Raw genomic sequence first — 15,179 nt, forward strand, 5'->3', positions numbered from 1 at the left:
GGAGAGGCACGACGGCCACAGACAGCTGCCTCTTTAAACTAGAACTCCTTTTTATAGGCTAGTTCTTGATAAGCTCACTTCTGTTTCTCAGGTCCCAACATGTTTTCTGATAACTAAGACTATCAGAAAAAGCACAGGAGAAGGTTATTAAAGCTGGCACAAGGATTACAGAAGAAACAGCTAGTAGACTAAAATCAAAGACAGTCTAAACAAATAAAAGAATTGGGGAATTCAAATGCAACTCCATTTTCTTTTACTAAACGTCACATAAATAAAACCAGTATATCCCAAAACAAAGAATATCCTGTTTAATGTGGAAGGAAACTTATACATTATTAAAATATCTCCACGGAACAGTGTGAAGAGTCTTTTCTTAAAATATTGCATTTTTTTAAAATTTGTTATTGTTATTTCCCCCAACACACTTTTCTTCCCCACTGTACAGCATGGGGACCCAATTACACATACACGTATACATAATTTTTTCTCCTGTTGTCGTGCTCTGTTGTAAGTATCTAGACTTAGTTCTCAGTGCTACCCAGCAGGATCTCATTGTTAGTGCACTCCAAAAGCAATAGTTTGCATCCGTTAACCCCAGGTTCCCAATCCCTCCCACTCCCCCCCGCCACCACCGGGCAACCACAAGTCTGTTCTCCAAGTCCATGATTTTCTTTTCTGTGGAAAGGTTCACTTGTGCCGTATATTAGATTCCAGATATAAGTGATATCACATGGTATTTGTCTTTCTCTTTCTGACTTACTTCTCTCAGTATGAGAGTCTCTAGTTCCATCCATGTTGCTGCAAATGGATTATGAGAGAAATGCAAATCAAAACGACCATGAGATACCACCTCACACCAGTCAGAATGGCCATCATTCATAAGTCCACAAATAACAAGTGCTGGAGGGGGTGTGGAGAAAAGGGAACCCTCCTGCACGGTCGGTGGGAATGTAAGCTGGTACAGCCACTGTGGAGAACTGTATGGAGGCACCTTAGAAGTCTATACCTAGAACTACCATATGACCCAGCAGTCCCACTCCTGGGCATATATCCAGATAAAACTTTCCTTAAAAAACACACATGCACCCACATGTTCACTGCAGCTCTATTCACAATAGCCAAGACATGGAAACAACCCAAATGTCCATCAACAGATGATTGGATTAGGAATATGTGGTGTATATGCACAATGGAATACTCCTCAGCCATCAAATACTGTGTTTAAACTAAGACAGAGGCTTTAGACATCTGGGTAACGCGCTTCTGCAAAACCGCATTCCCCTTACGTCACACAGACAAGTTAACTTTTAAAGAGCAAAACTTTATTCTGAATGGGAAGTACACTGAATTTATTTTTTGAATTTCATATTCTTTATTTTCCTGAATAAACAGAATTCAGAGAAAAAAAGATTTTAATAATATCAACTACTGTCCTTTTTAAAAAATGCCTTGTCTTTTTTTCCATGTGTAACTTTTTATCTTGCATATATTTTTTCTATTTTGCCTCCATTTTCTCCATGTTATTACAGACTTTATAACCTTCATTTTTAACCGGCTCAACAGCCCACTGACGGGATCTGTCCAACTTTACATATACTTAATCACTATCCAGCACTTATTTATTTCATGTTTAGACCTTTTTTTTTTTGTCTTTTTGTCTTTTTAGGGCTGCACCTGCAGCATATGGAGGTTCCCAGGCTAGGGGTCGAATCAGAGCTGTGGCCGCCGGCCTACACCACAGCTACAGCAACTCGGGATCCGAGCCGCATCTGCGACCTACCCCACAGCTCACAGCAACACCAGATCCTTTACCCCCTGAGCGAGGCCAGGGATCGAACACGCAACCTCACGGTTCCTAGCTGGATTCGTTAACCACTGAGCCACGACAGGAACTCCCAAGTTTAGACCTATGATAAATAATGTTCTACTGGGTATCTTTTTAAAGTAAACTAATCTATAGTTTTAGATTATTTTCGTGGAGAAATCAAAGAATATAAAAAAATTTAAGACATTTTTGGAAACTGTTAAATTGCTTCCCAGTAGCTGTAAGCACATTTACAGAATCACCAGCAAATTACAGCAGTGTTCTGGACTACATCCTAGTCAGAAAATCATTATTTCTTTTTCTTCATGAAGAAAATGCCACACTATTATTAAAATTTCCCGTTTATTTAACTTACAGTATGTTTCAACATTTTTCTCTAAAATGATTAATTAGCTGCTATGCCTTCACCAAATTACACCTTAGCATCTTGCTTTCCTACCTTTTAAAAAATTCTGGTTGAGTAAGATTTATCTAACTTAGACATTAATCATTTCTCATATTTTCCACATCTTTCAAGTTTAAATTTTTTATTTAAACAAATCTGGTCATCATTTCCTGTATCATTTATTCTATAACTTTTAAGCCTGGAAATTGGTATTTCTATACAAGACGATGTCTCCATGTAGTCAAATCTCAGGAAGATTCTGCGGTTTTCTTCACGTATTTGTCCGTAACAATACTATATTTTTGGATTACCTTATGCATCGGATCTCTTCTTTCTTATATTTTCTAAGTGGTGACTGCATATTCAGTCACTCTTCCTTATCCGTAGGTTCTTCATCTGTGGAGTCAATCAATCTCAGATTTAAAATATTAGGGAAAAAAAATTTCACAAAGTTCCAAAAAGCAAGACTTGAATGTGACGCACATCAGCAAGTACTTACATGGCATTTACTCTGCACCACGTATCCTAAGGAACCTAGAGGCGATGCAAAGTACATGGGAGGATGTGGAGCTCCCGCTGTGGCGCAGCAGAAACGAATCCGACTAGGAACCACGAGGTTGTGGGTTCGATCCCTGCCTCCCTCAGTGGGTTAAGGATCCGGCGTTGCTGAGGCTGTGGTGTAAGCCAGCAGCTACAGCTCCGATGTGCCCCCCAGCCTGGGAACCTCCGTATGCCGCAGGTGCGGCCCTGAAAAAAACAAAACAAAACAAAACAAAAGAAAAAAAAGCACATGGGAGGACGTGCAGCAAATATTCCATTCTACATGAGTGATCTGCGCATCCTCAGGTTCTCCATGGGGGGTGGGGCTAGAAGGGGGAGGGCGCCCCTAGAACCAATCTGCTGTGGATACAGAAGGATGACTCTAAATACCAAAAGTCAAAATCTTCCTATACACCTCTGCTCAGACCTTGCCATTCGACTCTCAGGAGTTTTTCCACATTCCAACTGAGTGTCTGTCTTTTCTAGGAAACAGTTTTTTAATGAGTCCAGCTTTCGGACTCTACCAAAGCACAAACCTGTATCCATCTCCATATTTCTCACTGTTTTTCTCTCTTCTGCGCCTTTGCTTCTCTCGCCGAGCCTCGATTCTTCGCTTTTCTTCTTCTTCATTTTTAGGATCAGTTTTTGCTAGGGGATCAGACAAACAAGTTAAAACTAAACATCGCTCTTCGGTTCTCCTTTTCCAGTCTCGGGTTCATAAACGATAGACATACACGAACTGTTATCTGAACTGAACCCACCAGAAAAACCTGAGTTTGCGATTACTCGGTATTTCTGAAACTTCGATCATTTGAATACCGTCATCATGAATTTTGCCTTCTCGTCTATGTTATCATGTGCTGCCTATTTTTCTCTAGATCTGCTCATTTTTTTCTTATGCATATTAAGCAATAACAGCCATTCCACCTAAAATAATTTTGAATGCCACACTTTGGGAAACACTGAAATAAACTTGCATGAAACTAGAAAGACAATGCACACAAAAACTCACTTATTATAGCAGCTCTCTCAAAATTTCTTAAAATGCATAAACTAAAAGAAAAGCAGGTTCCTCCTCTTTTTCTGAAAATATGTCTTAACGTGAATAAAGTAAATAAAACACACAGTACAAAATGCACCATTTTAGCCATTTCCAAGTGTGTATTTCAGCAGCAGTAAGGACAGCGCAATGCTGGTCAACCGTCACTGCGGCACGTGGGGTCGAATCAGAGCTGCAGCTGCCGGCCTGCACCACAGCCACAGCCACGCCGGATCCCCAACCCACTGGGCAAGGCCGGGGGCCGAACCCGCAACCTCATGGTTCCCGGTTGGATTCGGTTCTGCCGCGCCTCGACGGGAACTCCATGTTTCACGACGTTTTAATCACTCTGCGGAGACACCCCATACCCATGCAGAAGTCACTACAGCGCCTGGTAAAACTACCCATCTGCTTTCCGTCTCTACACACCTCTCTATGCCGGCTACTACTCCATATGAGGAGAAGCATAGAATGTATCAGTGCATCATCTTTTAAATTTAACTTTGCTGGAGCATGGTAGATTTACAACGTCGTACTAGCTTCAGGTGTACGGCCGAGTGAATCCGTCGTGCCTAGAAATCACCCAGTCTTCTTCCCATACGGGTTACTGCAAACCACTGAGGAGCAGTGCCTGTGCTCCATCTACCGCGGCCCCCCTCCGTCGCCTACTCTACGCGGGCGAGTGTGCCGCACGTGTCTTTGGGCTGGCTTCTTTTATCCAGCACCGTGTTTTCTAGTTCACCCGCGTGTTGTACTGTGTGAGCGTCAGGGCCCGCTTCTCTTCACGGCTGAATAACGTTCGCTGTGCAAACACACCTTCTTTTCACCCGTTCATCTGCTGATGAGCACGTGGACTCTGGCCCCGCCTTTCGGCGACCGAGAGCAATGCTGCTGTGAACATGTATGTACAAGCTGTGTCTGACTACGTCTTTGCAGGTCTCCGAAGTAGGGGTCTAGCCGTGGCACGAGGGGGTCGTACGGTCAGCCTCCCTTTAGCCATCTGAGGAGCCAGCGAAGGGCTCCCCGCAGCTGCCGCCGCACCCCTGCCCACTCCCCGCAGCCGAGCGTGAGGGTTCTCGCTTCTCCATACTCAATACAAGTTCGCTCCCTTTTTTAAAAAATGAAGGCCAACTACTTCACGTGGTATGAAGGTGGTCTCTCCCACTAAAAGAAGAAAGATCTTTCTTGTAACACATTTAGACTAAAAAAACCTCATCTGCCCTCAAACTCTTCCTTTTACGCACTATTTATCCTTTTGGATTACCTTTGGAAAAACATCTAATACAAAGCCATAAACACCCGGGGATTCATAAACTTGGCAGTTAACAAATACGGCTTCAAAATGATATAAAATCAATACCCTAAAACTCAATATCTAGGTTATTTTTCATCGTTTCATAGGAGCTTAAATGTACATCCTTATTTTACTGACCCTTTTCAATATCCTCCTGCAGGTTCGCTCAAGCCCTCACTCTAGGGAAAATCCACGTGTACAGGACGACCTTCAACTCGAAGTGACCTCACCCTCCTTTCGGATGCTAAGCTAGGGTCTATTCTGGGCCTCCAGCCAAATGACTGAACACGGTTCCTTTCCCACTGCTTTTCAACAAACCATATAATCCTACCGATGACGGTGCAGCAGGACTTCCTACTCCTGTGTATTCAGCACGGATCTTTTAGAAGGCCCACCTCACCCTGACAGTGAAAGTCTGAATGGAATATAGTTTCAGCTTCATTCTTAGTTACGCTAAACTACTCTCAAATTCTCTTAAAAAGAAAAAAGTTGGTTCGCATACATCTGCCTTAGTGGTGAATCAAACTTTGCGATATTTATCTACCTATATCTGCAAAATATATCTTTGAAATCTACCCCAAGAGGATCAACCAAATTAACTGAATTGCCTGTTCTAGCAATACTTAGCGTATACAATTCGGCAAATACCAATCTATTGACTAACACAGTATAGAGGTTATCCCTACTGTCATATACCCTATGAAATCAGTACCAGGTTTCCAGAATTCAGAACACTGCTATTATTTTTATTAAATATAGATGTCGATGGAGTTCCCATCATGGCGCAGTGGAAACGAATCCAACTAGTAGCAAGACTAGCATCCATGAGGACACGGGTTCAGTCCCTGGCCTGGCTCAGTGGGTTAAGAATCTAGCATTGCTGTGAGCTGTGGTGTAGGTCACACATTCGGCCCGGATCCTACATTGCTGTGGCTGTGGTATAGGCCAGCGGCTACAGCTCCGATTCACCCCTTAGCCTGGGAACCTCCACATGCCTCAGGTGTGGCCCTAAATTAGACGTGTGTGTGTATGTGTGCATGTGTGTGCGTGTGCACCAAATGCAAAGCAAGGCAGGAAAGCAGATTTAAAAACAGTATTTAAACCATTGCAGAGTTCTGATTTATAGTTCATAATTTTGAGGAAAGAATCCAACATTCATTATTTCAATTATTTTCCTCAAATATTACATGTCATATAATGTTATAATTAGAAAAAAAAAAAGTTGTTTTAAAAAAGGAAAAAATAGGAGTTCCCGTCGTGGCGCAGTGGTTAACGAATCCGACTAGGAACCATGAGGTTGCGGGTTCCATCCCTGCCCTTGCTCAGTGGGTTAACGATCCGGCGTTGCCGTGAGCTGTGGTGTAGGTCGCAGACGCTGCTCGGATCCCGCGTTGCTGTGGCTCTGGTGTAGGCCGGTGGCTACAGCTCCGATTCAACCCCTAGCCTGGGAACCTCCATATGCCGCGGGAGCGGCCCAAGAAATAGCAACAACAACAACAACAACAACAACAAAAAAAAAAGACAAAAAAGACAAAAAAAAAACATACAAAAACACATCAAGTCTTGAACTAGAACTTATCTAGGCCTCCCTGCTTCTTCTCTTATTCGAAGGTTATCTTAACCACCTCCAAAATCAAAGGAATGCACTCTAAGAAAGTTCATTTAATATACCTTATTTTTAAAACTAGATTAAAAAATCTGAAAAACTGGACCAGAAAAATGTAGAATATTCAATCATTACAATGATCTAAAGCCTTTCCAGTCCCAACCAGGTTAGGCGATCAAACATTAATTCTAAAGAAGAGAGTAAGTTTTGCTCCCCCCTTGCAGTATCACCTAACCTGATAAGATACAATACTTCCCAGTCATCAAGGCAAAAATAATATACATATAAAATACAAAAAAATACTTTAGGCAAAAACAGGCAAAATATCTGTGGTATATTATTATGCTATTATGTTTTCACAAAAAATGCTGAAAAAGATATCACAAAGAATGCTGAAGATAGTGCCTTCATTTACGTGTATTCTTGACTTAATCCAATTTAGTCAAATGCACCTGATTTCACTTATTAGAGATATATCACAAAGGTAAAACATAAAATACAGTAACAGAGAAAAGTAACGCCATCACATGGCTCTGAAGGTCTTCAGACTGACTGAGAGGTAACTCACATACCCCACAATGTCCCCTTTTAAAGCGGGTCATCAGCGTTTTCAGTACATTCAGATACGTGCAAACATCACCACGGTCAATTCCAGAACGTGTCCAGCACTTCCCAGCGAGAGCCGGTGCTCTTTAGGTACCACTCCCTACACCCCCACCAGCCAAAGCAACCACGGGTCTACCTTCCAGCTCCACAGACCCCTGAACTCGAGACTTTCCAATGCACAGCCAGTCCTGACCGGCTTCTTTCACGCCATTCACCTTTTCAAGGTTCATCCCAGCTGTAGCACGTACCAGGACGTTGCTCCACTTTAAGGCTGAAAATATTCCACCGCACGGGTGGACTACATTTTGCTCATCCATTCATCCACCCGTGAGTAGCTGGGTGATTTCTACCCTGAAAGATGATGCTATGAATATCTACACCTAAGTTTCTGCGTGGACGTGTTCGTTTCTCCTGGCGTACACCAAGGAGTGGAACAGCCGGATCGTGTGGTGGTTTGTTTAACCATCTGAGGAACAGTCTGTTTTCAAAGTGCACGAGGGTTCTGACTGCTCCACATCCCCACGAAGGCCTGTTGTCCCGTCGTTTTGATTCTAGCCACCGGGGGGGGGTATCAAGTGGTATCTACCTCATCATGATCCGGATTCACAGTCCTCTTTTTTTTTTTCTACAGCTGCACCTGGGGCATGCGGAAGTTCCTGGGCTGGGGGTCAAATCAGAGTGGCAGCTGCAGGCCTACGCCACAGCTCACGCAACACTGGATCCTTAACCCACTGAGCAAGGCCAGGGATCGAACCTGCATCCTCATGGACACTATGTCAGGTTCTTAACCTGCTGAGCCACAACAGGAATTTCTGATTTACATTTCTTTGCTAAGCAATTGCTGGGCATTTTTTCACGTGTTTACAGGCTATCTGTATATCTTTTGGGGGAAAATGTCTTTCAGATGATTTGCCCACTTTTTCAAATGGGCTATTTACCTTTTTATTGAGTTTAAAATTCTCTATATATTTTAGACACAAGTCCCTTACCAGACGTACAACTGGCAAATATTTTCTCCTACTGTGTGAGCTATATTTTCATTCTCTTAATGGTATCCTTTAAAAGCACAAAAGTTTTTAATTTTGATAAAGTCTAGTTAATCTATTTTTTATTTGGTTGCTTATTCTTTTAGTGTCATATTTAAGAATTCCTTGCCAAATCCAAAGTCATGAAGACTGAGGCTCTTTCGTCTAAGAGTTTTATAGTTTTACTCCTTGCATTCAGGTCTTGCATTTTCACTGGTACATGTGACTACTCAGTTGTTCCAGCACCACTGTTGAAAAGACTAATCTCTCCCCACTGGATATTGTTGGCATCCTTGCAAAAAAAAAAAAAGTTGACTATAGATTAATGGGTTTATTTCTGGACTCTCAATTCTATTCCATTCATCTATATGTCTCTCCTTGTGCCAGTATACACTGTCTCGATTACTGTGGCTTTGTGGTAAGTTTTGAAATCAAGAAGCAGTGGGAGACAAAAAAATTAAATTAAATTAAAAAATAAATATGCAGAGTTCCCATCATGGCGCAGCAGAAACAAATCCAACTAGGGACCATGAGGTTGCAGGTTCGATCCCTGGGCCCGCTCAGTGGGTTGAGGATCTGTCCTTACCATGAGCTGCGGTGGAGATCACAGATGCACCTCAGATCTGGCGTTGCTGTGTCTGTGACCTAGGCCAGTGGCTCCAGCTCCAATTAGACCCCTAGCCTGGGAACCTCCATATGCCCAGGTGCAGCCCTAAAAAAAAAAAAAAGACAAAAAGACAAAAAAAAATAAAAACTAAAAAAGAAGCAGTGGGTCTATTTTGTCCTTCTTTGTTTAAGATTGTTTGGGGGAGTTCCCGTCATGGCACAGTGGTTAACGAATCCGACTAGGAACCGTGAGGTTGCGGGTTCGATCCCTGCCTTTGCTCAGTGGGTTAACGATCCGGCGTTGCCGTGAGCTGTGGTGTAGGTTGCAGACTCGGCTCGGATCCTGCGTTGCTGTGGCTCTGGCGTAGGCCGGTGGCTACAGCTCTGATTAGACCCCTAGCCTGGGAACCTCCACATGCTGCAGGAGCGGCCCAAGAAAAGGCAAAAAGACAAAAAAAAAAAAAAGATTGCTTTGGTTATTTTAAGCTCCTTAAAATAATTCCCTATGAATTTTAGAATCGACGTGTCAATTTTCTCAAAGAAGTAAGGCGGGATTCTGATAGCGACTGTGCTTTATCTGTAGCTGAGTCTGGGGAGCACTACCATCTAACAACACTAAGTCTTCTGATCTATCAACATTCATCTAGTATTCCCTTTATTTAGAGTTTCTTTAATTTCTTTCAACAGTTTTATAGTTTTCAAATGTAAGTTTTGCACTACTTTTGCTAAATTTATTCCTGAGTATTAAATTCTTCTTGATGCTAACACGAATTCAACCATTTTCTTAATTTCATTTTCAGACTGGCTCTCAATTTTTAATAATGTAAAAATGGAAATACGATTATCTCTAAGAATCATCATGTCCAGAAAATTAGAAGCAAATGAATTTTCTAGACGAAAACACAGCTTTTCTTGGTACCAAGGCCATGGACGTTTTCTGCTTTTGTCCTCATAAAGGGGTTTCTATGTCATGTGACATATCACTCCCTCCACAGCAACTCCAACAATAAATATAACACCCAAGAAAGAGTCTGAATCAAAATCGTGTGGCAAGTCCTTTCAAAAATACAGATGTTCTGGCTCCACCCTAAACCAGGATTTAGAGAAGAGGCACGGTGAGCCAGGGCATGTGAATATAAAAAGCATCTGTGCAATTCTGACATCCGAGACTGGTTAGGAGCTTTTCAGACCTAGTTTCTGCAACGGTAATTATTACATAGTTTGTCTACATAAACATGAAATGTGAGAAAAAAAGAAAGAGAAAGAAAGAAAGGAAGGAAGGAAGGAAGGAAGGAAGGAAGAGAGGAAGAAAGAAAGGAAGAAAGAAAGAAAGAAAGAAAGAAAGAAAGGGAAAGGGAAGGGAAAGGAAAGAAAAGAAAAGAAAAGAAAGCACCCTGACCCAAAGCTGTAATGTTTTTACTCACTGGGCGATTTGCTGAGGCTCATCTTCTCCACAGGTTTCGCCAGCTTGGGTTTCTTGATAAAGGTTCCACCAGGCTTATTAAATGGTTGCATCATTTTTCTCTTTATTCCTCTTGCGGCAGCAACTGTCACACTGGTGGGTTTGTTTTGATAGTCAACAACAATTCCAGGTCTATGAATGCTTCCAAAATCACTCATATGCTGCAAATTTGTGAAATCAAGAAATATGAGCATAATATCCAAAGGCAAAGTACGACTTCATACAAAATTTACATGTTACCTATCTAAAAATTTTCACCTGAAAATTCCTCAGAATGTTAACTAAAGTTTACATGTCCACCCTGAATAAAAACATTAAAAACTTCATAAATGATGACATGAACTCCAATCCAGGGAACTGGCATTTTTATCTCCAGTAGAACAAATATAGAGAGATTCCCTCCTTTTGATTCTTACAATCCCAAATTGAGATCATGAACAACGAATGTGCCTGTGGGAATGTTACCACTTGTACAACTCTCTGACAGCTCCTCTTCAGAGTCCCTAATCGAGGTTTTCCCATGAAAAGCCCTTAAAAGACACCTTGATGTCACCAAAACCTGACTGAATGCTAAGATACACCAAGAAGGCCATATTTGAAGTCTGAAATTAAAAAAAAAAAAAAAAGATCCAGAAATCATTTAGAATTCCTCCCTGTTGAAAAAGGGATGAGAAGGCGAGATGGAACATTAGTCTGAAATAGGAGAGTTAAGCATAACCATGCATCAACTTCCAAGACACACTTCAGATAAAGAATTGCATCTGACGTTCCATTCACATTCTTACCTAGAGAAACATATCCTGACCCAGAAGCCCAAGAAGCAAGAGTTTACAGACGAAGAGTCATGCAACCAAACGACTCTTTGTGTCCCTTCTTGTCATTAACAAAATCCGCTACACCAAGAAGCCACGTGTCCAGAGAAATTTACTCTGCTAAACTTACTTTTAGAAGATAAAGATTGAGGAGTAATCTGAAGAGAAGGATCCAACGGGAATTGTACAAGTGAAGATTTAAAAAGAAAAAGCCCTGTTGGTTCATCTACTTCATTAACAGGAGGAGAGAAAGCAAAGTCCATTCAGACTAGAATGGTGAAAATAAAGGACTGGAATACCTGCTTCTCTATCGTGAAAACAAAACTGGTATTTGGAGTCTCATTAAGAAAAAAATCATTTGCCTAAAGTAATAGCATGGAAAATGTTAACTGTTTTCCAAATTTTTAAAACTGGAATCGATTTTCAATTTCAAAGCCCAAAACCTATTACCCCAACTATTTTCAATTAATCCACGATCGTAAAGCATGGTGGACTAGCAACACGGCAGTTGCTGACACCTGTGTATTATGCTTAGGAACACCTGTCTAACCTAGTAACCTTGAATCATTTAGTGTTTCCAGGTAATTTACATAGTCACATCAGAAAAATCTTCATTAATTAGCCATTAAAGGTGCAATGCATTTTATATAAGTAAAGAGTAACTGTTATAAACGCAAAATTTCTAGACAAGGATGACAGACTACACTGAGGTACCAAAGGCTAGTAAACAGTCCAAAATATGTGCCCTACTACATTTTTCATCAGAAGTACTTTCCTCTGCAAAGAGAACACTAAGAGCAACTGACTGTTTAAGACAAAAAACAAAAAAAAACAAAAAACAAAAAACTTTTACATTATAGCAAAAATACAGTATTCTTTATAGGATCAAACTACATAGTAACTCCACAATCTACATATACTTCCTAGGAAAAATTTCATGTCAACCAAGCTACCTAAGAATGTAAGGCAGAATCCTTATCCTACACATCCTAAAATTACATTCGTAAAGACTAGTATATTTACCGGTTTAAGCAGTAATTTACAAAATATTACTTCCTTGGAAGGAGCATACACATGTTTGTACAGGGAGGAAGTTATTTCTCAGTAGGAAAACTAGTGACACAGGGAAAACACAACACCCAGCAGTAGGACACACTGTCAGAGAGTGAGTTAGCAAAATGGAACTGACCGCAAATCATCTACAACCCACTAGCGTTTCCAGGTCTTCACCATGTAAACATGGCTACACTGCCCTCATCTGTCACCGGCTTTTAGTCTCTCGTGTTTAATGGGAAACATGAAGCTCTGAAGAAATTCTACGTGCCAGAGTTTAGCAGCAAGGCAGACACGTGTGATCATACATTGCACCTTTAACCTACTCAGAAACTCCAAGGTTCATTACTTTGCAGCAGTCCAAGCGCTGTCCCACCAGCGAACTGCTAGTGTTTACAAGGCAAAATGCAACTCCTTTTAACCCCTTTTAGACCAAACCTAATGTCCTCACCTTTTGAATAAAGGGAGAGCTGGCAAAACTTTAGGAGGGCCTCTCACACTGCCACGTATTTTCTGAGGTGCTAGAGAAACTTGTACAGGCGACCTAACAATTATGCTCATGACTTAGCTTTGGCTTCACAACACACTGGGACGAACAGTGTTTGTTCTAGTTGCAAACCATGGTCTTGAAAGGGTTTAAAAGAGTGACTAGTGAAAAGAATCTGAAAAGATTCTGTTGTACTTACTCCTCGGCCTCGGCCTCTGCCTGTTGATGGTCCTCCAAAAGCATCATAGTTTCTGCTTCCAAACGCACTTTCAGGATAAGCAGGCGTTCCTCTCCCCCGAGAGCCTACAGGTGCAGGCTTCATATGGGGTGAAGAAAAACTGCTGTAGGAAGAGCAACCCTCTCTTCCTCTGTCCTCCATAAACCCAGGCCTCAATTTTGAACGGGAGTAAGGTGCTTCCCAGCTAGACCCGCCCTGGCTTCTACCTCCGAAAGAGTCAAGGCTATTCCGGTAGGAGCTCTCAAATCGACCACCATAACTACCTCCGAAGCGGCTTTGTTCGGGTTCATTAAAACCATAGCCAGATCTGTACAGATCTCGCCCACCCAGAGAAGACCTGGAGTCGTAAGACTCATAAGGTCCAAACCTGGAAGAGTTGCACAGTGAGGGAAAAAACAAAAGTAAGCTTACTAGTGTTAGACAATATTCAAAAGACAAATTATCAGATGACATTTATCAACCAAAATGCATTTACCACATACTGGTTTGCACAGTTCTGCTTTGGTTCACACTTGATTAGGGCTGGGCACTTCAGCATGAGACCAGATAGAAAGCTATCTGAGTCAGTGTTTGGATATGAATTGAGTCAAGTAAACCTTGGCTTAGACGTCTGCTTTCGGCAGCTTTCCACTTTGTTAAAAGGAACGATTTGTCTGTCATTATCGAAGCCCAGCCCTAGTCTTGGAAAAAGTCATTTGCTAACGTTCACAAACTACTCAAACTTTCTTTGAATCCACCCCTGATATTAGAAAATACAAAATAGTTACAATACTTTGGCTTTCAGTAGGGACACAAATTGAAGACTACACAGATGTAGGCTATTTGTGACACAGAGAAGATCCGTTCGTACCCCCATAATCTATATCACAAAACTGCTTCATTGCATCTACAGCAGTCAAAATTGGGAGCATTGTGTGGTTATAAAACTTCAGTTAAGGTCAATAATCAATCCTCAGTCACTTTTCACTTATAGGCTAATAAATCTAACAAGTCTAGAAGGATTAAGCACATAAAATAGAACATAAAAGACCACCAACATATATCCTATGCATATGAATTTTCAAGGCAGATTAGAAAGAATACATTTTATGACGTCTTTGATTATCTGAAAAATTGTTCCCTGGCAGAAAATTATCACATAAAACTACTCTAAAAGAGGAGCACAAGTCTCCTCAAGGTTTCAATAGAGTCAACAGAAGAAACCAGCTTCCCCCTCACCAAAGCATGAATCACGAAGGCTGCTTATCCTACGGTGTTTTAAAAGGCCCTCGGTTACACGCGCGCAAGGTGAGAACTTCTCCGCACCTTTACGCACATGCTTACGTGCACTATGTGACAGGCAGGAGCTGATACGAAACACACGTAGATGGCTTACGTTGCTTCAGTTATTTACAGGTCACTGAATCGAAGGTACTATTTATTTCTGAATCCTAGTACCCGTGTAAAAATGACTCCTCTTTCCAACTAGATTTTTCAAACCATCTATCACTTAAGCCAAATTGGTGGATCTATCTATTTGCTCGATTTTTCTCTGCTATAAACCAAAATGGTACACTTGAAGCAGAAAAAAAAGAAAAGTCGGCATCCTTCAATCCATCCTTAAGGAACCCAGGTCCTTCAATTTATGAAGGACAGTAGCTTCAAATGTTTCCTAACCAGGTCTACTTATATTTAGTAGGACTCCTGGGCCTCAGAAAGTAGACGCCCTCGGCCTGAAACAGGATCGGTCCTAGAGTCTGCAGGAATCCCACTAGGTGCAGGTCTTACGCAGCATCCACAGTGAAACACATGGACAATATGAACTGCAGTGCAGTAGAATAAGCACAAGGCTTCAACATGAGGCTTCTGGTCTAGAGCACATGTGTTTCTGGTGTGAAGTACCTGCCAAGAAATGACCTCGACGAGATTTAAACAACGCTTTTTATCATCATTATATGCTCTTGTAACTTAATTTAAAATTAAAAGAAGAAACTAGCTTAAATGTTTCTCAGAAACTTAATGTTGCTAGACTGGCTAAGTGAAACCCGCTCGAGGCAAAGACTGCTTTGCTGCTTTATAGAGTGTACCCCCCCCCCCCGTTAGGAAAGACTTTTTTGAAAAATCATTAAAAGCTTCATAAATAAGGTTCCCAATAACATTTTTATCGCATTTGTTCAAGACATTCCTACTGATAAGGAGCTAAAAGTAAAAGAAGTAGGGAA

The 15,179-nt window shown here is 41.4% G+C and overlaps 1 protein-coding gene across 1 annotated transcript in view; it reads right to left on the minus strand.

Moving 5' to 3' along the window:
• LOC125128750 (DBIRD complex subunit ZNF326-like) overlaps nucleotides 1-15,179 on the minus strand; it is a 28,306-nt gene that overhangs the window by 12,745 nt on the left and 382 nt on the right. The window contains exons 2-4 of the mRNA XM_047782919.1: nucleotides 12,940-13,056; nucleotides 10,351-10,549; nucleotides 3,287-3,398 (exon numbers count right to left, since the gene is read on the minus strand). Of these exons, the coding sequence (XP_047638875.1) occupies nucleotides 3,287-3,398; nucleotides 10,351-10,546 (308 nt within the window). The 5' untranslated portion in view covers nucleotides 10,547-10,549; nucleotides 12,940-13,056. The remainder of the gene's footprint in view (nucleotides 1-3,286; nucleotides 3,399-10,350; nucleotides 10,550-12,939; nucleotides 13,057-15,179) is intronic.

This window comes from Phacochoerus africanus, chromosome 6 (genome assembly GCF_016906955.1).
Source record: "Phacochoerus africanus isolate WHEZ1 chromosome 6, ROS_Pafr_v1, whole genome shotgun sequence".
Classification (NCBI taxonomy): domain Eukaryota; kingdom Metazoa; phylum Chordata; class Mammalia; order Artiodactyla; family Suidae; genus Phacochoerus; species Phacochoerus africanus.